Source organism: Pan troglodytes, chromosome 3 (genome assembly GCF_028858775.2).
Source record: "Pan troglodytes isolate AG18354 chromosome 3, NHGRI_mPanTro3-v2.0_pri, whole genome shotgun sequence".
Classification (NCBI taxonomy): domain Eukaryota; kingdom Metazoa; phylum Chordata; class Mammalia; order Primates; family Hominidae; genus Pan; species Pan troglodytes.
In genome coordinates this window covers 39,120,781-39,144,633 of record NC_072401.2, presented here as the reverse complement: position 1 = coordinate 39,144,633, position 23,853 = coordinate 39,120,781, and the positions used below count along the sequence as shown (strand labels likewise).

The following is a 23,853-nucleotide window of genomic DNA, read 5'->3' as shown; positions in this document are numbered from 1 at the left end:
TTATTTCCCCTTCACTTGGCTTGAGAAAGAGATGTCATCTCTTGCATAGAGAGAAGAGCTTGCAGGCTTACATCATTAACACTCATCTCCTGGTGCTGCTGACTCTCTTGTCACCCTCCCCAGCATTTTCAGGTGAATGGGGGAAGGTAGGGTGAGGCGATGCTGTGGACAGTGCTATCTGGTTCTACTGCTTCTTAGAATGCCCCGGAGGACATGCTTCAGTTGCTAGCAGCTTTGTATAGAATGTGGTACATAATACTTCTTTGTCTTCAGTTTTGGACCCAAGTCATAGGACAAGTTCCAGTCAACACCTTATTATGTAATCAGTACAACCAACAGATGAGAAGAGAAACCAAATTGTTGATAGGCTATTGAATTATATGGCAGATGAGCAATCTAAAAAAAGTATCCTAAATTTGGGTTAAATAATTAATAAAAAAGACATTTCATCTATAGTAATAGAAAAAAAGGCAAAGAATAGTGGTATGGGTTTATGTCTATTGGTTCAAAAAGTCCACTTTATAGAATATATATTAAAAAAATAATTGTTCAGCCAGGCACAGTGGCTCATGCCTGTATTCCCAGCACTTTGGGAGGTCGAGGTGGGTGGATCACCTGAGGTCGGGAGTTCGAGACCAGCCCGACCAACATGGAGAAAACCTGTCTCTACTAAAAATACAAAATTAGCCGGGCGTGGTGGTGTGTGCCTGTAATCCTAGCTATTCAGGAAGCTGAGGCAGGAGAATCTCTTGAACCTGGGAGGTGGAGGTTGTGGTGAGCCGAGATCATGCCATTGCACTCCAGCTTGGGGAGCAAGAGTGAAACTCCATCTCAAAAAAAATAAATAAATAAAAATAAAAATAATTGTTCATACACATCCCAAGGAAACATTGCTGCTTATTGCAGAATTGTTTCTAATTGTGAAAATTGGAAGCAATTTAAATGTCCAACAACAGAAGATTGGTAAAATGCATTATAAACTAAAATATTAGAAATTGCATTATAAATAAAAAGGAATATTATCCAGCCAATAATCATGAAATTGTAAATGGATAATTACTGACATGAAAAGATATTTATGATGGATTATAGGTTAAGAAAAGCATATTACAAACAGTATACGTAGTATGATGCTATGTGTGTGTGCATGCACTTGGGCATGTGTAAGTAGATAAATTGTTATAAACTTTCTGAACCACAATTTGCAGTAGGAGCCAAGAATCTAAAGAATGTTAACATATAGAGAAAAATGACTGCATGGTTGCTCTAAAAATGATATTGGTGTGATTCTATTTGGTGAGATTACTGCTTATTTAAATATTTTAAAATTTATTTATATTTCCTGATTTTTCTACAGTAAACATTTATTACTTGGATAATTGAAAATTAAAAAAACTAAAAAAATACATTTGCGAAGAACAGATACACGTATATCTATCTTATCTTGTTATGGAGAAAAACTTTCTAAATCTAAAACCAGGGTAGCCATGGTGTGCTGGAGCTTGCTTGCACAGATTTGTTCAATCTGATTCTAAAGTATTCAGGGCCAGGCACGGTGGCTTACACTTGTAATCCCAGCACTTTGGGAGGCGAAGGCGGGTGGATCACTTGAGGTCAAGAGTTTGAGACTAGCCTGACCAACATGGTGAAACCCCATCTCTACTAAAAATACAAAATTAGCCAGGCATGGTGGCACATGCCTGCAGTCCCAGCTACTAGGGAGGTTGAGGCAGGAAAATCACTTGAACCTGGGAGGCAAAGGTTGTAGTGAACTGTGATCATGACATTGCACTCCAGCCTGGGCAACAAGAGCGAAACTCCATTTCAAAAAATAAAATTAAATATAAATACATACATAAATAAAAATAAAATATTCAAGAGCTTTGCCAAAAAATTAGTTGGTAGCTAGCCCTCAGCAATAGCGGGAATACTGACACTGCAGATATCAGCAAATGCTACAAATCAGACTTTTCTTTTGAAACTGCTTTACCAGCACACATCTGAAAGACAGTAATAGCAAAGAAAAGGGGAACTTACTTGTTTATATAAAAATGAATGTGGGGCCTGGTGAGAAGTAATTAGATCATGGGGGAGGAGTTCTCATGAATGGGTTGACATCATTGCCTTAGTGCTGTTCTCGTGATAGTGAGTGAATGAGTTATTGTAAGATCTGGTTGTTTAAAAGTATGTAGCACCTCCCCACACTCTCTCTTGCTTCTGTTCCTGCTGTGGAAGACACCTTGCTCCGCCTTTGCCTTCCACCATGATTGAAAGCTCTGTGAGGCCTCTCCAGAAACAGAAGCCACTATGCTTTCTGTACAGCCTGTGGAACTGTGAGCCAATTAAATCCCTTTTCTTTATAAATTAGTTAGTCTCAGGTATTTCTTTATAGCAGTGCAAGAATGGACTAATACAGAAAATTGGTACTGAGGAGTGGGGCATTGCTATAAAAATGCCTGAAAATGTGGAAGCAGCTTCGGAATTGGGTAACAGGCAGGGGTTAGAAGAGTGTGGAGGGCTCAGAAATAGACAGGAAGATGAAGAAAAATTTGGAAATTCCTGGAGACTTGTTAAATTGTTTTGACCAAAATGCTGGTAGTGATAGGGACAATGAAGTCCAGGCTGAGGAGGTCTCATATAGAAACGAGGAACTTACTAGGAACTGGAGCAAAGGTCACTTTTGTTAAGTGTTAGCAAAGAACTTGGAAACATTGAGTCCCTACCCTAGGAATCTGTGGAACTTTGAACTTGAGAGAGACCATTTAGGGTATCTGGCAGAATGAATTTCTAAGCAGCAAAGCGTTCAACTTGTGGCCTGGCAGCTTCTAACAACCTATGCTCATATGTGTGAGCAAAGAAATGACCTGAAACTTGAACTTATATTTAAAAGGAAAGCAGAGTGTAAAGGTTTGGAAAATTTGCATCCTGGCCATATGGTAGAAAAGAAAAGCCCATTTTCAGGAGAGGAATTAAGCAGGCTGCAGAAATTTTCATAACTAAAAGAAAGGCAAATGCTGATAGCCAAGAAATGGGGAGGTGGCTTCAAAGGCATTTCAGAGACCTTAGAGGCAGCCACTTCCATCACAAGCCTAAGGAGGCTTAGGAAGGAAGAATGGTTTCCTGGGCCAGACCCAGGGACACTGCTCCTCACATCCCAGCCACTCTAGCTCCAACAATGGCTCAAAGTGGCCCAGGTACAGCTCAGGCCACTGCTTCGGAGAGTGTAAGCTATAAGCCTTGGCAGCTTCCACGTGGTGTTAAGCCTTCAGGTGTGCAGAGTGCAAGAGTTGAGGCTTGGAAACCTCCACCTAGATTTCAGAAGAAGTATGTAAAAGCCTGGATGTCCAGGCAGAAGCCTGCTGCAGGGCCAGAGCCCTCATGGAGAACCTCTACTAGGGCAGTGTGGAGGGGAAATGTGGGGTTGGAGCCGCCACACAGAGTCCCCACTGTGGCACTGCCTAGATGAGCTGTCAGAAGAGGGCCACTGTCCTCGAGACCCCAGAATAGTAGACCCACTGGCAACTTGCACCTTGTGCCTGGAAAAGCTGCAGGCAGTCAACACCAGCTCTTGAGAGCAACTGTGGGGACTGAACCCTGCAAAGCCACAGAGGAGGAGCTGCCCAATGCTTTGGGAGCCCACCTCTTGCACCAGTGTACCTTGGATGTGAGGCATGGAGTCAAGGGAGATTATTTTGGAGCTTTAAGATTTAATGACTGCCCTGCTGGGTTTCAGACTAGCATGGGGCCTGTAGCCCCTTTCTTTTGGCTGATTTCTCCCTTTTGGAACAGTTGTATTTACCTAGTGCCTGTACCCTTGCTGTTTAAGAGTAACTAACTTGTTTATGGTTTTACAGGCTCATAGGTGGAAGGGACTTGCCTTGTCTCAGCTGAGACTTTGGACTTCTTTTGAATTAATGCTGGAATGAGATAAGGCTTTGGGGGACTGTTGAGAAGGGATGATTGTATTTTGCAATATGAGAAGGACATGAAATTTGGAGGGGCTGGGGGTGGAATGATATAATTTGGATCTCTGTCCCCACTAAATCTCATGTCCAGTTATAATCCCCCATGTTGGAGGTGGGACCAAGTGGGAGGTGATTGGATGGGGGTAGAGTTCTCATGAGTGGGTTAGCGTCATCTTCTTGGTGATGTTCTCATGTTAGTGAGTAAGTGAGTTATCATATTATGAGATCTGGTTGTTTAAACGCATGTAGCCCTTCCTCTCTCTCTCTCTCTCTCTCGTTCCTGCTCCAGCCATGTTCCTGCTCTCTTGTTCACTTTTCACCATGATTGTAAGTTTCCTGAGACCTCGCCAGAATCAGAAGCCACTGTGTTTCCTGTACAGCCTGCAGAACTGTGAGCCAATTAAACCTCATTCCTTTATAAATTACCTAGTCTCAGGTATTTTTTTCATCAGTGCAAGAATGGACTATTACACAATTAAATAGTAAAAAACAGAACCCTGAAAGAAAAATAGGTAAATGACATGAACAGGTAATTCACTAAAGAGATACATATTGCCAATAATAAAAAAAAATAAAACAATAATGAGATGTCACTCTACATCTATAAAATTGACAGATCTCTATAATGTTATTTTTGTGGAGGATGTGTAGAATGTCTACCCCAGCACACTCTTGGAGCGCAGGTAAAGTGGAACAAACTTTATGGAGAACATTTGGTGCTATGTAACATGACAATGCTCATGTCCTTCAACCTAGTCATTCTTTCCCAGAAATTTATCCTAAAGCAATAGTAAAAGATTCAGACCACGACTGTGTACAAAGGTGCTTATAACATTTTGTGAAATGCAAAGGGCAAATCTCCGCTCAGACAGAGCTGAGGGTGGCTGGTCATGACCTAAGATTTACTCAGGTACTGATATATCAGTGGCAATTTCAAAAATTTGACTGGAAAACTTTAGATCATTAAGGGAGAATTTATTAAAAGGTAAATGTAAATGTGATGACATTTCTCATTCCCAAGATGTTTACAGGGTGCAGTTTTGAAGTTCTAGGATCAGGTGGGTAAGAGAAACTATAGGATTGTGTAGGGGCAGTAGGGAGGAAAAGAGGGAAAGGAAGATCACTATTCTGCACAATTGATGTGAGTGCTAACCTCACTGCAAGAAGCACCTCACAAATTATGACACTGTGCCCATAGCATTTGTTTCCTTCCTTATTGATTAAGAAACCATACTATCTACTCCTTCATGATAAAAACACCCAACAAGCTAGGAATAAAAGAGGACTTTCTCAACTGATAAAAAGCATCTATGGAAAAACTCACAGTTAACATTGTACTTAATGGTAAAATATATACTTAAAGCTTTTGCCCTAACATCAGCTACAAGATAAGGATGTCTGCTCCCACTACATTTTTTTGAGACTAGATCTCATTCTGTTACCCAGGCTGGAGAGCAATAGTGTGATTATAACTCACTGCAGCCTTGACCTCCAGGCTCAAGCCATGCCCCGACCTCAGCCTCCCGGGTAGCTGGGACTTTAGGCACACATCACCATGCCTGGCTAATTTTGGTATTTTTTTTTTATTTTTGTAGAGACAGAGTCTCCCTATGTTGCATATGCTGATCTTGAACCCCTGGCCTCAAGTGATCCTTCTGCCACAGCCTCCCACAGTTCTGGGATTCCAGGTGTGACCGACTGTGCCTGGCCCTGCTCTCACCACTCCTATTTAACATTTTACTGGAGGTACTAGCCAGGGCAATTAGGAGTTAAGAATCCACATTGGAAAGGAAGAAGTAAAACTGCCTCTATTTGCAGATGACATTATTTTCTTTATAGAAAATACTTAGAAATCTACTTGACTTAGTCAATTTGGGCTGCTATAAAAAGTGCTAGAAACTGAGTGGCTTATAAACAACATAAATTTATTTCTCATTGTTCTAGAGCCTGGAAGTCTGAGGTCAGAGTGTCAGCATGGTTGTCTTCTGGTGAGGGCCCTTCTCTGGGTTGTAGACTTCTGTCTTTTGTTATACTCTCACATGGCAGAAAAAGGACTAGTGAGCTCTTTGGGTCTTTTTATAAGGGCACTAATACCATTCATGAGGGCTCCACTCTCAAGACTTGATTACCTCCCAAATGTCCCACCTCCTGATATTATCACATTGAGGATTGGGACTTCAACATATAAATTTTGGGGGAGCACACACATTTAGTCTGTAACACCACTAAAAAACCATTAGAACCAATAAACAAGTTCAGCAAGATTGCAAGATACACATCACTATATAAAAATCTATGATATTTCTATACAGCAACAATGAACAAATCAAAAATTTGAAAAACAATGCATCAAAAAATACTTAGAAATAAATTGAACGAAAGAAATACAAAACATATACTCTGAAACTATATAAGACCATTGAAAAAATTAAAGACCAAAATTAATAAAAGACATCCCATGCCCATGAATCAGAAGACTTTTTTTTTTTTTTTTTTTTTTGAGACAGAGTCTTGTTCTGTTGCCCAGGCTGGAGTGCAATGGTGCAATCTCAGCTCACTGCAACCTCCACCTCCCGGGTTCAAGCAGTTCTCCTGCCTCAGCCTCACAAGTTAGCAAGGATGTAGAGAAATTAGAACTCTTAACTATTGCTGATGGGAATGTAAAATGATATCAAGACAAAAGTGGCTCCATCTTGGGTGCAAATCCACCATGTTGACTTCTGATTAGCCTCAGTCCCATGAATGCCTCCTGATTCCTACTTTATTTACTATCCTTAGTGTACTCACTATAGACAGTAGGAAGGGGTCTAAGCTGTTGATCAAGAATCAGGTTTTTCAAAGGCCCACTATTCTGGCATTGGGTTGCTGATCTATTTTTTCTTTGCCTACTCCAGCTGAGATCAGATCATACCACATTTGTTTCCTGATAATTCTAACCGGGCCTTTTAGGTCTCCCTTTTTAAGTTCAGCAGAATTGGCTTCTCCCTTTGCCCAGGAAAGAATTCAAGCCAGAGGTAGAAGAAAACAGTTTTATTGAACAGGCAGTGTTATATCTCTGGTGGTATTATAGTTCCCTGACTGCTCCTGCAGAGCAGGGCTACCCCATAGACAGCGTAGCAACTCAGGGCAGTTTTGCAGTCATATTTATACCCACTTTTAATTGCATGCAGATTATGGGGCAGTTTATGCAGAAATTTCTAGGGAAGGGGTAGTAATAGTAATCATTGGGTCATTGCCATGAAAAGGGGTGGTAATGTCTGCCAGTTGCCACGGCAATGGTAAATTGACGTGGCATGCTGGTGGGTGTGTCTGATTGAAAGCTGCTTTCACCCCACCCCTGTTTTAGTGAGTCCTCAATCTGGTCCAGTGTCTGAGCCCCGCCCCTGGAGTCGAGTCCTGCCTCCTACCTCAAAGGCCTTAGAAACTTTAATTCAGTTGAGACAAATATACGGCTGGCACCACACCAACAACTCAGGACCACTGTAGAGGATGGTCCATTAACCACAGTGGCAAAGAAAGTCCAGCCAGACAAATTTCTACCGGAGCTGATAAAAGGCCAACAGCAAATATTATTTGGGACTCTCCAAGACCTTGAGGCAGAGGAGGGAACACTTGAATGGAAGTTTGACTGGCAATCTCCCCCAGGTTGGATAAGGTATTTTTTTTTTTTTTTGCTACAGAATAGGGAATTCCTTGGCAACTAAAGAGGTCTTCATTGATCCTGCTGGAGTCTGGACCAAGACGCTCCACATACCCATACACTGAACATGGCCCTTTTAAAAAGGCACTCTGGTGGCTGCTTGGTATGGTCCTTTGCTGCCCCTGTGACCTTACCCTCGCCCCTCAGGCAACCCGTTTGGTGTGCACCCTCAGCCCATAATCCTCGGGCTGCTTGCGTCATAACTAACAGAGATGAAGCTACCACAGCCATTTTGCTTGATGGGGAAGAACTGCCCTGCCAAGTACCTACTCGAGACTTGTATTTCCTCCCATAGTCTTCTGTTCCTGCTGCTGCTCTGCCCTGCAAAATGCCTCTTGGTTTGGATTCTGGAAAATATGGTGGCAAAGGCATGATTAATTCTGTGTCTCATACTTGACACAGGTATCATTGCCTGTTGTTTGTATTGTTGCTGCAGCCTCTGCTTACAAGTAGAAAAGAAACTGATGCAATGTGTCACCCACATCCCCAAAATGACTGCAGCAGCCCCCTGGCTCAGGACCCATCATGGAAGAGGTGGGCGCTTGAGGTTGTAAGAGCCGGATTAGAGGGGTGGAGTGTGGAGACAAAAGGGGCTCTATCTTGGATGCTAATCCACCATGCTGACTTCTGATTAGCTCCAGTATCCTGAATGCCTCCTGATTCCTACTTTATTTCCTGTCCTTAGTGTAAGAACATGAACTCACTACAGATCCTGATTTTAGATCAAAGCAACATTGATGTTATCACACATATTATAGGCTATGGTGCACATAGCAGTCTCGCCTGTTCTGGAAGGTGGCCTTTAGCTGTCTCTATAGAGCATGTACTTCCTTTCCCTATATAAGGTGTCTATAAGTCCTAGGTCTGGACAGTAATGCTGCAGAGATCTACCTGTATTGCTCCTGTTATGACCATGCTTCTGTGGGTAAGTTCCCCAAATAAATCACCCTTTACTGACAAACTGGATTTGTCTGCTTCGTTCTTTGGTTTCTCAGCTCCTAGGGCATTTGGGGGCTGCTTTTCCTATATGGCTGTTTCATAGAACAAATGGTATAGCTGCTTTCAGTATGGCAGTTCCTCAAAAGGCCAAATGCAGAGTTACCATATGATGCAGCAATTCCACTCCTAGGTATATACCCAAGAGAAAATATGTCTACACAAAAACTTTTATGCGAATGTCAATGGCAGCATTATTCATAAGAGCCATAATATCCATCAACTGATAAATGGATGAATAAAATATGGTACACACATACACTTGAAAATCATTTGGCAATAAAAAAATTAAAAATGAAATATTGAGTGGACGAACCATGGAAACACTATACTAAGTGAAAGAAGCCAGTCACAAAGGGCCACTTTTTATATGATTGCATTTATGTGAAATATCCAGAATAGACAAATCTATAGAGACCAGTATGATCTATAGAGTAGATTGGTGGTTGCCTAGGGCTTGGATACGTGGAGAAGTGGAGGTGATAGCTAAGGGGTATAGTGTTTCTTTTTAGTGTAACGAAAATGTTCTAAATTGATTTGGTGATGGTTGCACCACTCTGTGAATATGCCTAAAGTCATTGAATTACACATTTTAAATGGGTGAAATTTTTTTATGGTTTGTGAATTATAACTCAATAGAGCTTTGTTAAAAAAAACAAGCAACAACTAATTACAGATCACATCTAATTGACAGCATATTTTTACTGCCCTGAATCCAAAAAGAAGTGCCCAGGTATGGGATAGGGGTGGGCAGAGAAACTGCTATGAAGAGATGTATGGGGTTGCTTAGAGTATAAAGTATGAAGTCTTTATTTTGAATTAAGTCTGTGGGCTGCTGTTAACTGGACTTAGGCTTGTACTTCTTTGCATGGCTGTGATAATGCTATTCTAAACCTGCATTGTCCAATATGGTAGTCTCTGGCCAAACGTGATTGAGTGCCTAAAATGGTATAACCCAATTGAGATATTCTGTAAGTGTAGAACACACACTGGATTTTGAAGACTTAGAATGAAAAAATATAAAATACCTCATTAATAATGTTTTATATTCATTGCATGTTTGGATGTATTAGGCTAAATAAAATATTTTTAAAAATTTAAAAAGAAGCTGTATTCTCTGAGAATGGAAGTTTTCCCTGGGAAATGAGGCTGTGTCAACGCATGGGTATACATGATTACAAGTGTTTGTTTGTTTTTTTTTTTTTTTTTTTTTTTTTTTTTTTTGGCATTGTACATGGCAGAGACTGGAGCCCGGACTTAAACCTGGGCAGTGTGGCTCACAGTCTGTGATTTTAATAACTGCAAATCTTAATTTCAGTATCCTATTTTTCAGTTCTGGAATTTCCATATGATTCTTTTTTATAGTTTCTAGTTTTCTGCTGACATTCTTGTCATGTTATTACCTGAATGCATTTTTTTAAATTAATTAATTCATTTTTTTTTATTGATCATTCTTGGGTGTTTCTCGCAGAGGGGCATTTGGCAGGGTCATAGGACAATAGTGGAGGGAAGGTCAGCAGATAAACAAGTGAACAAAGGTCTGGTTTTCCTAGGCAGAGGACCCTGCGGCCTTCCGCAGTGTTTGTGTCCTTGGGTACTTGAGATTAGGGAGTGGTGATGACTCTTAACGAGCATGCTGCCTTCAAGCATCTGTTTAACAAAGCACATCTTGCACCGCCCTTAATCCATTTAACCCTGAGTGGACACAGCACATGTTTCAGAGAGCACAGGGTTGGGTTGGGGGTAAGGTCACAGATCAACAGGATCCCAAGGCAGAAGAATTTTTCTTAGTACAGAACAAAATGAAAAGTCTCCCATGTCTACCTCTTTCTGCACACACGGCAACCATCCGATTTCTCAATCTTTTCTCCACCTTTCCCCCCTTTCCATTCCACAAAACCGCCATTGTCATCATGGCCCGTTCTCAATGAGCTGTTGGGTACACCTCCCAGACGGGGTGGTGGCCGGGCAGAGGGGCTCCTCACTTCCCAGTAGGGGCGGCCGGGCAGAGGCGCCCCTCACCTCCCGGACCGGGCGGCTGGCCGGGCGGGGGGCTGACCCCCCACCTCCCTCCCGGACAGGGCGGCTGGCCGGGGGGGAGGGCTGACCCCCCCACCTCCCTCCCGGACGTGGCGGCTGGCCGGGCAGAGGGGCTCCTCACTTCCCAGTAGGGGTGGCTGGGCAGAGGCTCCCCTCACCTCCCGGACGGGGCGGCTGGCCGGGCAGGGGGCTGACCCCCCCCACCTCCCTCCCGGACGGGGCGGCTGGCCGGGCGGGGGGCTGACCCCCCCACCTCCCTCCCGGACGGGGTGGCTGGCCTGGCGGGGGCTGTCCCCCACCTCCCTCCCGGACGGGGTGGCTGCTGGGCGGAGACGCTCCTCACTTCCCAGACGGGGTGGCTGCCGGGCGGAGGTGCTCCTCACTTCTCAGACAGGGCAGTTGCCAGGCAGAGGGTCTCCTCACTTCTCAGACGGGGCGGCTGGGCAGAGACGCTCCTCACCTCCCAGACAGGGTCGCGGCCGGGTAGAGGCGCTCCTCACATCCCAGACGGGGTGGCGGGGCAGAGGTGCTCCCCACATCTCAGACGATGGGCGGCCGGGCAGAGGCACTCCTCACTTCCTAGATGGGATGGCGGCGGGGAAGAGGCACTCCTCACTTCCTAGATGGGATGGCGGCCAGGCAGAGACGCTCCTCACTTTCCAGACTGGGCAGCCAGGCAGAGGGGCTCCTCACGTCCCAGACGATGGGCGGCCAGGCAGAGACGCTCCTCACTTCCCAGATGGGGTGGCGGCCGGGCAGAGGCTGCAATCTCGGCACTTTGGGAGGCCAAGGCAGGCGGCTGGGAGGTGGAGGTTGCAGCGAGCCGAGATCACGCCACTGCACTCCAGCCTGGGCACCATTGAGCACTGAGTGAACCAGACTCCGTCTGCAATCCCGGCACCTCGGGAGGCCGAGGCTGGCAGATCACTCGCGGTTAGGAGCTGGAGCCCAGCCCGGCCAACACAGCGAAACCCCGTCTCCACCAAAAAAATACGAAAACCAGTCAGGCATGGCGGCGCGCGCCTGCAATGGCAGGCACTCGGCAGGCTGAGGCAGGAGAATCAGGCAGGGAGGTTGCAGTGAGCCGAGATGGCAGCAGTACAGTCCAGCTTTGGCTCGGCATCAGAGGGAGACCATGGGCTCGGCATCAGAGGGAGACGGTGGAAGGAGAGGGAGGGGGAGGGGGAGGGGGAGAGGGAGAGGGGTGTGTGTTTGTTGATTGATGGGTGTACATGATTACAAGTGTGTGTTTGTTCTGTGGTGACCCACTGGACAGCAGGGGGAAAAAGAGGCAGGTAGGTGCCTCTGAATTAGACACTTTATTTTATTTATTTATTTATTTATTTATTTATTTATTTATTTATTGAGATAGAGTCTCGCTCTGTCACCCAGGCTAGAGTGCAGTGGTGTGATCTTGGCTTACTGCAACCTCCGCCTCTTGGGTTCAGATGATTCTCCTGCCTCAGCCTCCTAAGTAGCTGAGATCACAGGCATGTGCCACCACGTCCGCCTAATTTTTTTTTATTTTTAGTAGAGACGGGGTTTCGCCATCTCTACTAGGCTGGTCTCAAACTCCTGACCTCAGGTGATCTGCCTGCCTCAGCCTCCCAAAGTGTTGGGATTGTAGGCATGAGCTACCATGCCTGGCCTGAATTATACACTTTAAACGGGTGTAGTTTTTATGGTTTGTGAAATTTTTTATGGAGGGTGAAATTTTTTATGGTTTCTGAATTATATATCAATAAGGTTTTGTTAAAAAAAAAAAACACAACTAACTACAGATTACATCTAATTGACAGCATATTTTTACTGCCCTGAATCCAAAAAGAAATGCCCAGGTATGGGCTAGGGGTGGGCAGAGACACACACACTTGTAATCATGTACACAACTGGGAGTGGTGGGGATGAGTCTGTGGGGATAAACAGGAATTCAGAGTGCTGAGGAGCTTCCCTTACTGCCCTGCCCACTTCCCTCCCCTGGGCATTGCTCCCTCAGCCTGGATTCACAAAGTCAATGCCTTTGGGAGCCAGGAACTAAATTCTTAGTCAAAGACACCTCCCTCCTGTCCAGTTATGGGTCTCAGGGAGGAAATGGCAGGTGGGTGGTTTCATTCTTTCAGTTTCAGAAAATACCTGTAGACATAACATATTTCCTCTATTAAACAAATTCTGAGGTAAGGGGAAACAGAGAGAGACAGTCAGAACATTATAAGTCGAAAAGAATCTCAGCATTCTTAGTTTAGGGAAGTTGGCCTTGCTCGCTGTGTGGTAGAAAAGCTGATTACGGGAGAGAACCGTGGAGGGAAGGAAGGGAGGCAGTTTTGTCATCCCCACATCCGGTTTTGACTGGACACCATGCAGGCTGAGATCAACTTCAGAGGCAGTCAGCTGGAATCCCTTAGCTTTATTTGCCCATTTATTGTGTTGTTATTTTGTTGTTGTCATTACTGGAAAAGGCAAGAGTAGAGCTATCAGAATGTCTTCCTTGAACATGCTGTCAACAAACCCCAGGATTTTTATAAACCCTATGTGAAAAACACACTAAGAATCTCTTTTCTTCTTAGCATATTTTTCACTTAGGGTTTACAAAAATATGTTTTGAAGAAAGCTTGAAAAGATCAGTGGAAAAAAATTCAGCACCAAATTTTCTCTGAAAATCAACTTGTCAAAAAAGACGTGATTAACATCCATCCCGTAACCAGCACATGAATGATCTTCCCTCTTTACGAGTGTGCTTCAGCAAAACTTTAATCTCGACCCCTCCCTCTTTCCACTTTTAATAGTGGATGGATGAAAAGGCAAGAGGAAAAACAAAGCAGCCGAAACACACCCAGATGCACACTTCTGCCAAGCATAGCCACCACGGTAAGCATTTTGAATTCAGCCAATTATGATCTGTGGATTATTAACATTACCTCATTTACTTCATCAGTGTAGACAATAGTAAACTGACTGTAGTGAAATTCGGAACCATAGAAACGTGATTCTATTTTAATACAGGCCTATCAGGTAACCCACAGACTATGCTACATATGAATAAGAGAAAATAAGTTTATTCTTAACTATGTAATGTAATTCCAGTGGAATTCGGTAGGTGGCATAAAACAGCCTTTTTGTTTTGTTTTGTTTTCAACACCAAATGTGGTTAACAGTGAAATAAATCTTCAAGGAAGTGCTTGAATTTCTTACAGACTGCCAAATGGAACAGACAAGCAGGTTGTCTTGGTAAGCAACACATTATTTTATTTTGTAAAAGAAAATAATTGTATAGCTAGTTATTAAGTACAGAAGTCTCAAAAATCTGTGTAAGTCCTGGGTGTTTTTCTAAGTGGGTTATATTTCTGATATGTATATAGTTACTGTGTAGTTTGTACTGGCATTTGTGTATCAGTTCTGAGTCCTAAATCAGAGAAAGTCCCCACACTCCTCTGGGAATAACACCTCGTGTGTGATTTGCTTATAGGAAATATTTTTGAGTTGGGAAATAAATATTTGGGTCACACACGTCTTCTGGTTTTCTTCCAGAGCAGCTGCTAGTTGTTGATTTTGACAGCATTTCTCTTCACCTAATCCTGCCATTCGTATTCTCTTCTCAGTGTTAAAGAAAATGAGATATAAGTCAGTTACTCCCGGAGGCAATGCTGCTGTTCAGCTCTTCTGTTTTTGTGGCCAGGTTTGTTTCAGTTTTTTCCTCTGGGGCCTTCCCACTAGCTAGTCCTTCTGTTTCTCAGGCCACTAACACTGTTCTGGGGAGCTAGACGTGAGGTGGAATTGCAGGTTTTGAAAATGTTTCCCAGGCTACACCCAATTTGGTCAAAAGACTTGAAAGTGAATTTGTTTTATAACAAAGCAAGAATTCACAAAACCACATAGAAAGCAAAGCAGAACAGTTCTTGAACTGTCTCAGATTCTTTTAACCTTTGGTTAATAGCTATTTGGTCTTGTGCAGAGAAGGCCCTTAGTAAATATTTACAGGACTAAACTTAATGGGCCAGATAGATTGTATGGGTATTGTCCATTAAGACCAGTCAAAGCCTTGATTTGATGCCTCCAAAGTCTCCAAAAGAAGACAAATTAAATGTATTGATTCATTGTATCATATAATATGAGGCTAAACCTATCATAATAATGAAAATTCACAGAAGCTCACCTAGAGGCATTTTACACTGTCAAATTAAAGCATCCTTTTCTGCTCAGCTTATTTTTTGGATAGTAAAAGAGTTTAAAGGTTCTAAAATAGATGAGGCTCAGTCATGGTCATTAAGACGTTGATCAAAAAATTCTTTGGTCTAGGAAACTGAGACATTGATTTTCATGGATTTAGCAAGTTTGGTATATAAAATTCAAAGATCCTGGAAGTATTAAAAATCAGTTATTCCTGTGTATAACATTTTGATTTCTTAATTATAGAAATAAGAATGGTTTCATAAACTGAGTACTTAAAATTAATGACTTTAAATGAAAGGGCAAGATGGAGGTTAGGCAAATAGAAGATATTTGAGTCAATTAATTTAGCTCGACATAAAACTGAAGCTATGCTTTCATTAAATGCTTGCGTTAGCAGTGGTGAATCCATATGGGTCGTAGAAACTTAATTCTTGCCTCCTCAGTGGAAAGAATTTGTGTGAGGGGCATAAGGCAGAGTGAGACACCAAGGCAAGTTTTAGAGTAAGAGAGAGAGTGTCACGCCCAGGGCCAGGTTCCAGCCCATACTGAGGTCTGAGGGGAGGGGGTGGATGAGCAGATAGCTGAAAGAACACTCAGGGGGCCATAGGCAGGTGAAAGGTGATTTTATTCAGCAACAGCTCTCATTAGCAGCTTACTTACAGCAGTTCTCTCAGACTGTCCGCCTTGTCCTGGCTGCTTAGTTCGGCAGCTTCCACACACAACTGTGCGTCCGGCTCTCCCTGGCCCTCAGGGTCAGCAGCTTAACTCTTTCTCTCTCTGGGTACAAGCAAGCCGAGCTGTGTCCTGGCTCCCCTCAGTCCATCTGCAAAGATGGACAGCTTTGGCTCTCTCTCTCTCTCTTTCTCTGGCTGCCAATGCACCTGTACAGCGTCAGCAGGGCAATTATACCATTTACGGACAATAGTGGCTTAGAGCCAAGGGATGAACCTTCCCTATGTTATGGCTATGGTAAGCTTCTCTATGTTATGTCTACATGGCTATGATAAAAAGTGAGTTATACGCCTGCACTCTAAACTCGCTGAGTCACTCTGGATGTTTACCTTGGCCTATCCTTGACCAAAGCACAGCCATATTCCTTACAGAGAGTTTATTAAAAAGTTTTAGATCAGGAACGAAAGGAAATAAAGTACACTTGGAGGAGGGCCAAGTGGGCAACTTGAGAGATCCAAGTGCCCAGTTTAACCTATTACTTGGGGCTTATTTGTTGGCAGGCTTCTGGAGTCTTGCGTTTCTTCTCCCCTGATTCTTCCCTTGGGGTGGGCTGTCTGCATGTGCAGTGGCCTGCCAGCCCTTGGGATGGGCTGCACACACACTGTGTTTACTGAAGTTGTGTACATGCTCATTGGAGACATTTTTCCCTTGCCAGACAAGTCTTCCTAGAAGAAGGTCACATACCCGTTGAAGTCCGCCATTTTGCCTCTTGGTATGCATGCTCAAGCCTGCTTGCCCAGCTCCTGAGAGTTTGTCAGGAGGCTGCTAACCACCAGCTTCAGGTGTGTTTTCTATCTATTAGGAGACTGACTTTCCCTGATGCTGGCTGCAAACAATTATTATTCTAGAGAGACTGTTTTTTTGTTTTTGTTTGTTTGTTTTTGAGACAGAGTCTAGCCCTGTTGCCCAGGCTGGAGTGCAATGGCACGATCTTGGCTCACTGCAACCTCTGCCTCCTGGGTTCAAGCAATTCTCCTGCCTCAGCTTCCCCAGTAGCTGGGATTACAGGCACCTGCCACCACGCCTGGCTAATTTTTGTATTTTTAGTAGAGACGGGGTTTCACCATGCTGGCCAGACTAGTCTCAAACTCCCGACCTCAAGTGATCCACCTATCTCAGCCTCCCGAAGTGCTGGAATTACAGGTGTGAGCCATGGCCCCCGGCTTAGAGAGACTGTTTAACAACTGCCTGATCATCACCTGATGGTCACCTGATATTCCTGGTTGGGGGGCCCCTCTCCTGTCCTGCTCTTGTCTGCCTAAGTACCTACTCTAACACTTGGGGGCAGGCAGTTATATAAATTTATATATTTTTGTGATGATAGCTATTGTTAAGGGAAAAAGGACAACTTTCATCTTGCGTGTGGTAGGTTCTGCGAGCCAAGCTCTCGCACTCATGCACGGGGTCCTGTGTGCCTCTCATCACTTTTGAATACCACGCCTGACAGTGCTGATCACTGCTTCCACGAACTCTGGAGTTGGCTAGGAGGTGGAAAGAGCCTTGATCTGGATTCAGGCATAGGAATAAGCAGGGAACCCCACTTAGGCCTTAAGACCAGGCCACTTTTGCTTCGACCTAGCTTGGCACTGCCCCAGGGTATTATTTTTATTCCCATTATTTTAGTCTGTTTAAATTGCCGTAACAAAGTACCAGAATGGGTGACTTATAAACAACAGACACTTACTTTTCACAGTTCTGGAAGGTAGAAGTCTAAGATCAGGGTGGTAGTGTTGGGTTCTGGCGAAGGCCCTCTTCTGGTTTGCGGATGCCTCCTTCTTGTATTTTCACATGGCAGAATGACAGCCTGAGGCTCTCTGGGGTCTTTTTTATAAAGGTACTAATCTGACTCATAAAGGCTCTATTCTTATGACCTAATTACTTCACAATTTTCTCCTGCTAATACCATCACCTTGGGGGTTAGGATTTCAACATAAGAATTTCACAGGGCACAAACATTCAAGCTATAACATCCATTGAAATATTGCTCCTTGTGTGAGTAGCTCTTTAAGGAAGCTGGAGAGGAAGAATTGGGAAATTTCCGGGTCTTTCAGCCAAATACAGTTAATGTCATAAAAACACCACCTTGACTTTTAACATGAACGTTAATGTCTGCATCATCTTCCTTGCTCAGGGTCTTCATGAACACTAATAGGGGTACCAGGCCCTCTTCCTCGTTAGAAGAAATCAGGATAACAGAGGCATATTGGGCACCCCTACAAAAGGGTAAGCCCAAGGAAGGCTCCAAAACCCAGATAAGTTTGCACATCTAAATTGGGGAACTTTTGTAACCGAGGGTTGTTTCTAGCAGCTAAATTATTTAGGTTCTCTGTGCTCATTGAGATATGGGAGGGGATATGTGAAGAGGAATTTGGTGCTTTGCTGATACTAATGCTCTGCTTGTTTAATGGTTCTAGGGGATTTTGAATAAGTTCCTTGTGAGAACTGGGTAGCTGTGTAATCACGGCTGAAAGGGTCTCTGGAGGTGAGGACTGCACACTCTAGAGTTCATCCCAACACAGCTCCCTCTGTTCTCATACGCCACTGGAATGCTGACCACAAAATGGTGTCTTAGCTAGAGCAGTTTGAATACTGGTACAATAGGCATAACCTAGAACAGTGCCTACCACTGCATGGAGAATAAATACATATTTGATGAATGAATGAAAAAAAGTATTCTCAATAAGAGAGAGGAGGAAACAACTCCCTTTCTCAAAACCTCCCAGTGTTCTCCACCCTCTCATCATTTTTGGAATAGAATCCCAAGTCCTTGCAATGATCAACAAAGCCTGAGTGATCTTGGCCCTAACTCCTCTCATCTTCCCTAACTCCATGCTAACATTGACCTTCCCGTTCCTTCTCAGACAAGCCAAGCTCAATTCCATCTCAGGTCCTTTATACTTGCCTTTTCTTTTGCCAGAAATGCTGTAGGTTACCCAGATCTTCCCATAGGTTACTCATTCACTTCATTTTGATTTCTACTCTAGTGTCATCATCTCAAAAAGGCCTTCTCTAACTAATCACTCAAAAATAGCCACCCCCAAGCACTGTCTCATACCTACAATTTACCCTGCTTTATTTTTCTCTACAGAACTTATCACTACAGGAACTTGAGTTTAGTCATTCATTTATTTTCTGTCTCCCCACTAGATAAAAACTCCTTGAGAATTCGGACTTTATCTTGTTCACTGCTCTATCTCCAGTTCTTAAAACATGGCCAGTAGGTGATCAATAAATACTGGTTGAATAAATAAATGGATGAATAAATGGATCTTCTGAGAGGCCTTTTATCAGGATCTAATTACCTTTTGAGTAAGACCAAACTTAGACCCAAACCGTGTATAGGTCATAAAGGGTAATAGAAGAGCAGTCCCAATGCCACCATTAGGAACACCTCTTGAGAAAGTCATGGGGAGATGCACGTCAAAGAGTGAAAGTACACCAGTTGAGTCTTAGCTGGAGTTCTAAATAATTTTGGGAAGCTTGGGGCCAGAGAACTTTCTATGAACCCACCTGTATTAGTTTCCTGAGGCTGCTGTAACAGATGATCATAAACGTGGTGGCTTTGCCCTCAACGTTCTGGAGAGCAGAAGTCGAAACTCAAGGTGTCAGCAGGGCTGCCCTCACTCCAGAGCCTCCTCTAGCTTCTGGCGCCTGTTGATGTTCCTTGCCTTGTAGCTGCTGCACTCCAGTCTCTGCCTCCACTGTCACAAGGCCTTCTCCTCTGTGTCTCAGTTGCCTCTTCTCTTGTCTCTTTGTCAAATATCCCTCTGCCTTTCTCTTAAAAAAGCACTTGTCATTGGATTTATGGACCACCTGGATAATTTGGGATGATCTCCTCATCTCAAGATCCTTAACTTTATTATCTCTGCAAAGACCCCTTTTCTAAGGAAGGTAACATTCATGGTTTCTGGGGATTAGGACATGGTTAAGATGTAGACATATCTTTTGGTGAGCCACCATTCAACCTATTACACCATCCATATTAAAACTTATTTGATTAGAGCTGGCATCATTATTTACCAATATATATACTTCTCTAGTTTTAGGCCATGTAACCCAAAAGAATGTAGCCTCCACTTTATAAGTCTGTAAAAAAAAAAGTTTAATGTCAGCCATGACTAATTTCATGTATTTTAAAAATGTATGTAATGTATTTCATCATTTCATTTTTTTTTTCTAGAATCTGTATCTGTATCAAGATGATCTGAAGAACAGCTTCTACCTTTAGGAATGTCTAGTGTTCCAAAATGCCTAGCATCTTCCATTTTGCCATTATCTTCATGTTAATACTTCAGATCAGAATACAATTATCTGAAGAAAGTGAATTTTTAGTTGATAGGTCAAAAAACGGTCTCATCCACGTTCCTAAAGACCTGTCCCAGAAAACAACAATCTTAAATATATCGCAAAATTATATATCTGAGCTTTGGACTTCTGACATCTTATCACTGTCAAAACTGAGGATTTTGATAATTTCTCATAATAGAATCCAGTATCTTGATATCAGTGTTTTCAAATTCAACCACGAATTGGAATACTTGGATTTGTCCCACAACAAGTTGGTGAAGATTTCTTGCCACCCTACTGTGAACCTCAAGCACTTGGACCTGTCATTTAATGCATTTGATGCCCTGCCTATATGCAAAGAGTTTGGCAATATGTCTCAACTAAAATTTCTGGGGTTGAGCACCACACACTTAGAAAAATCTAGTGTGCTGCCAATTGCTCATTTGAATATCAGCAAGATCTTGCTGGTCTTAGGAGAGACTTATGGGGAAAAAGAAGACCCTGAGGGCCTTCAAGACTTTAACACTGAGAGTCTGCACATTGTGTTCCCCACAAACAAAGAATTCCATTTTATTTTGGATGTGTCAGTCAAGACTGTAGCAAATCTGGAACTATCTAATATCAAATGTGTGCTAGAAGATAACAAATGTTCTTACTTCCTAAGTATTCTGGCGAAACTTCAAACAAATCCAAAGTTATCAAGTCTTACCTTAAACAACATTGAAACAACTTGGAATTCTTTCATTAGGATCCTCCAGCTGGTTTGGCATACAACCGTATGGTATTTCTCAATTTCAAACGTGAAGCTACAGGGTCAGCTGGACTTCAGAGATTTTGATTATTCTGGCACTTCCTTGAAGGCCTTGTCTATACACCAAGTTGTCAGCGATGTGTTCAGTTTTCCGCAAAGTGATATCTATGAAATCTTTTCGAATATGAACATCAAAAATTTCACAGTGTCTGGTACACGCATGGTCCACATGCTTTGCCCATCCAAAATTAGCCCGTTCCTGCATTTGGATTTTTCCAATAATCTCTTAACAGACACGGTTTTTGAAAATTGTGGGCACCTTACTGAGTTGGAGACACTTATTTTACAAATGAATCAATTAAAAGAACTTTCAAAAATAGCTGAAATGACTACACAGATGAAGTCTCTGCAACAATTGGATATTAGCCAGAATTCTGTAAGCTATGATGAAAAGAAAGGAGACTGTTCTTGGACTAAAAGTTTATTAAGTTTAAATATGTCTTCAAATATACTTACTGACACTATTTTCAGATGTTTACCTCCCAGGATCAAGGTACTTGATCTTCACAGCAATAAAATAAAGAGCGTTCCTAAACAAGTCGTAAAACTGGAAGCTTTGCAAGAACTCAATGTTGCTTTCAATTCTTTAACTGACCTTCCTGGATGTGGCAGCTTTAGCAGCCTTTCTGTATTGATCATTGATCACAATTCAGTTTCCCACCCATCGGCTGATTTCTTCCAGAGCTGCCAGAAGATGAGGTCAATAAAAGCAGGGGACAATCCATTCCAATGTACCTGTGAGCTAAGAGAATTTGTCAAAAATATAGACCAAGTATCAAGTGAAGTGTTAGAGGGCTGGCCTGATTCTTATAAGTGTGACTACCCAGAAAGTTATAGAGGAAGCCCACTAAAGGACTTTCACATGTCTGAATTATCCTGCAACATAACTCTGCTGATCGTCACCATCGTTGCCACCATGCTGGTGTTGGCTGTGACTGTGACCTCCCTCTGCATCTACTTGGATCTGCCCTGGTATCTCAGGATGGTGTGCCAGTGGACCCAGACCCGGCGCAGGGCCAGGAACATACCCTTAGAAGAACTCCAAAGAAATCTCCAGTTTCATGCATTTATTTCATATAGTGGGCACGATTCTTTCTGGGTGAAGAATGAATTATTACCAAACCTAGAGAAAGAAGGTATGCAGATTTGCCTTCATGAGAGAAACTTTGTTCCTGGCAAGAGCATTGTGGAAAATATCATCACCTGCATTGAGAAGAGTTACAAGTCCATCTTTGTTTTGTCTCCCAACTTTGTCCAGAGTGAATGGTGCCATTATGAACTCTACTTTGCCCATCACAATCTCTTTCATGAAGGATCTAATAACTTAATCCTGATCTTGCTGGAACCCATTCCACAGTACTCCATTCCTAGCAGTTATCACAAGCTCAAAAGTCTCATGGCCAGGAGGACTTATTTGGAATGGCCCAAGGAAAAGAGCAAACGTGGCCTTTTTTGGGCTAACTTAAAGGCAGCCATTAATATTAAGCTGACAGAGCAAGCAAAGAAATAGATTACACATCAAGCGAAAAATATTCCTCCTTTTGATGTTGCTGCTTTTGGAAGTTCCAACAATGACTTTATTTTGCATCAGCATAGATGTAAACACAATTGTGAGTGTATGATGTAGGTAAAAATATACACCTTCGGGTCGCAGTTCACCATTTATATGTGGTATTAAAAATTAATGAAATGATATAACTTTGATTTAAACAGTTCTGACACATAAGGGATCCACTTGTTTCTTTGCTATAACTGAGTTCTGAATTTATCATGAAGTCAAGGGAAGCACCTGTTTTTCTTCAGTGATGTGTGTTCTAGTGTATCATGGCCAATATTGGAAAATGCCATGACTTTTGTGAATATAGCTGGGTTTGTGTAGCAGATTTCTACAGCTTTTGATGCTTTCCTCATATCCATGGTGCATTCAACTCAACTTATTGATGGCTGCTCGTTGATAATGCTGGAGACACTATGCCTGAAGGTTCCTCCCCAACCCCCCACCATCATGCCCACACAAAGGGCAGTTCAGAAGTGCTGAAAATTGTCCTTGGAAACAGCCCTCAACCAATGTCAGAAAGAGCTGGTGGATAAATATCCCAACTTTATCACTCATTTTTTGAGATAAATCAAAAAATGGGGTATACTTTACACTCTCCCTGAGTTCCCCAGTAGGATAAAATTCTGGTTGTCCACAGTAGAAATGGCTTGATTAAGTATTCTCGACTGGCTTCCTTCCCATTTTTTTCTCACTTACTTATTCCTCCATGTGTATTCCATGGGATCACCTCTGTGATAAACTACTTGCCACTGAATATTTGTCTCAGGGGCTGCTTATGAGGGAGCCCAGACCAAGAAAGTGTTCCACCTCAGTCCAAATGAAAATTCTCAGTCTGGTTTTCCATGACTGGAGATCTCGCTGAGATTCTGGTTGTATGAACTAACACGCACAAGAGCCTTTGCTCTTTTGATTAGAAGGAAGAATATAGTTGATATACGGTGCTTCTATATATAGCATCTGTCTCTTTGGGGAACTATTAAGGTAGAGCATGAGCAGATGGGGCAGTGTAAGGAATGGATATATCTGATGCTTTTCATACCCATCAAACATCCTGTCAGTCTACATTTTTACTCCAGCAGCCAGCTCTGGGCAGGTGTAGTCTTGACAAAAACCTTGTCATAACTACACCATGTATCTTTCACTTTATGCCCCATGACTTCACTGATACCACTGCATGGGATGCTTGTAGAAGCCTGTTCAACCATTCTGATACATGCACAAACCTGGAAGCACAAGGGATAACACTACGGGATGGGAGGCGTTATATACATGCTCCTTTCTTCTATTCTTGGGTTAAAAAATGAGGTGTAATTGATACCTTTTCTCAGACAATCCCCAGTGGCATTTAGGTTTACTTACCCACAGGGTAACCAGCTCAGTAACTTGCTTTTGCATTGACTTTCCATTCTTCCTTGGTCACTCTTCTCATTCGCGTCACTCTTGAGTCCTGAGATCGCTGCTCCAAACAAGCGACCTTTCCTTAACTCAAGGAGTCTAGAAAAAATAAATAAAATAAAAAGCAACAAAAACCAAAAAGCCTACAAATGACCAGCCCACAAAGCTCTCGTCTCAGTCTCTACTTTTTTGAGTGGGAAGG

The 23,853-nt window shown here is 42.9% G+C and overlaps 1 protein-coding gene across 14 annotated transcripts in view; it reads left to right on the top strand.

Annotated features, from left to right (window-relative positions):
* Window positions 1–22,408, top strand: part of TLR1 (toll like receptor 1) — a 49,625-nt gene extending 27,217 nt beyond the window's left edge. The window contains exons 2-8 of one of the 14 annotated variants that reach the window (XM_063808005.1): window positions 13,485–13,566; window positions 13,854–13,926; window positions 14,298–14,374; window positions 16,256–16,382; window positions 17,732–17,823; window positions 18,015–18,082; window positions 19,781–22,408. In XM_063808005.1, the coding sequence (XP_063664075.1) occupies window positions 19,848–22,208 (2,361 nt within the window). In that variant the 5' untranslated portion in view covers window positions 13,485–13,566; window positions 13,854–13,926; window positions 14,298–14,374; ... (2 more) ...; window positions 18,015–18,082; window positions 19,781–19,847 and the 3' untranslated portion in view covers window positions 22,209–22,408. Of the gene's footprint in view, window positions 1–12,916; window positions 13,567–13,853; window positions 13,927–14,297; window positions 14,375–16,255; window positions 16,383–17,731; window positions 17,857–18,014; window positions 18,083–19,780 lie in introns of those variants that run through there. The other 13 variants (XM_063808004.1, XM_063808003.1, XM_063807995.1 and 10 more) reach the window with 13 other exon arrangements.
* The last annotated feature ends 1,445 nt before the right edge of the window (window positions 22,409–23,853 follow it).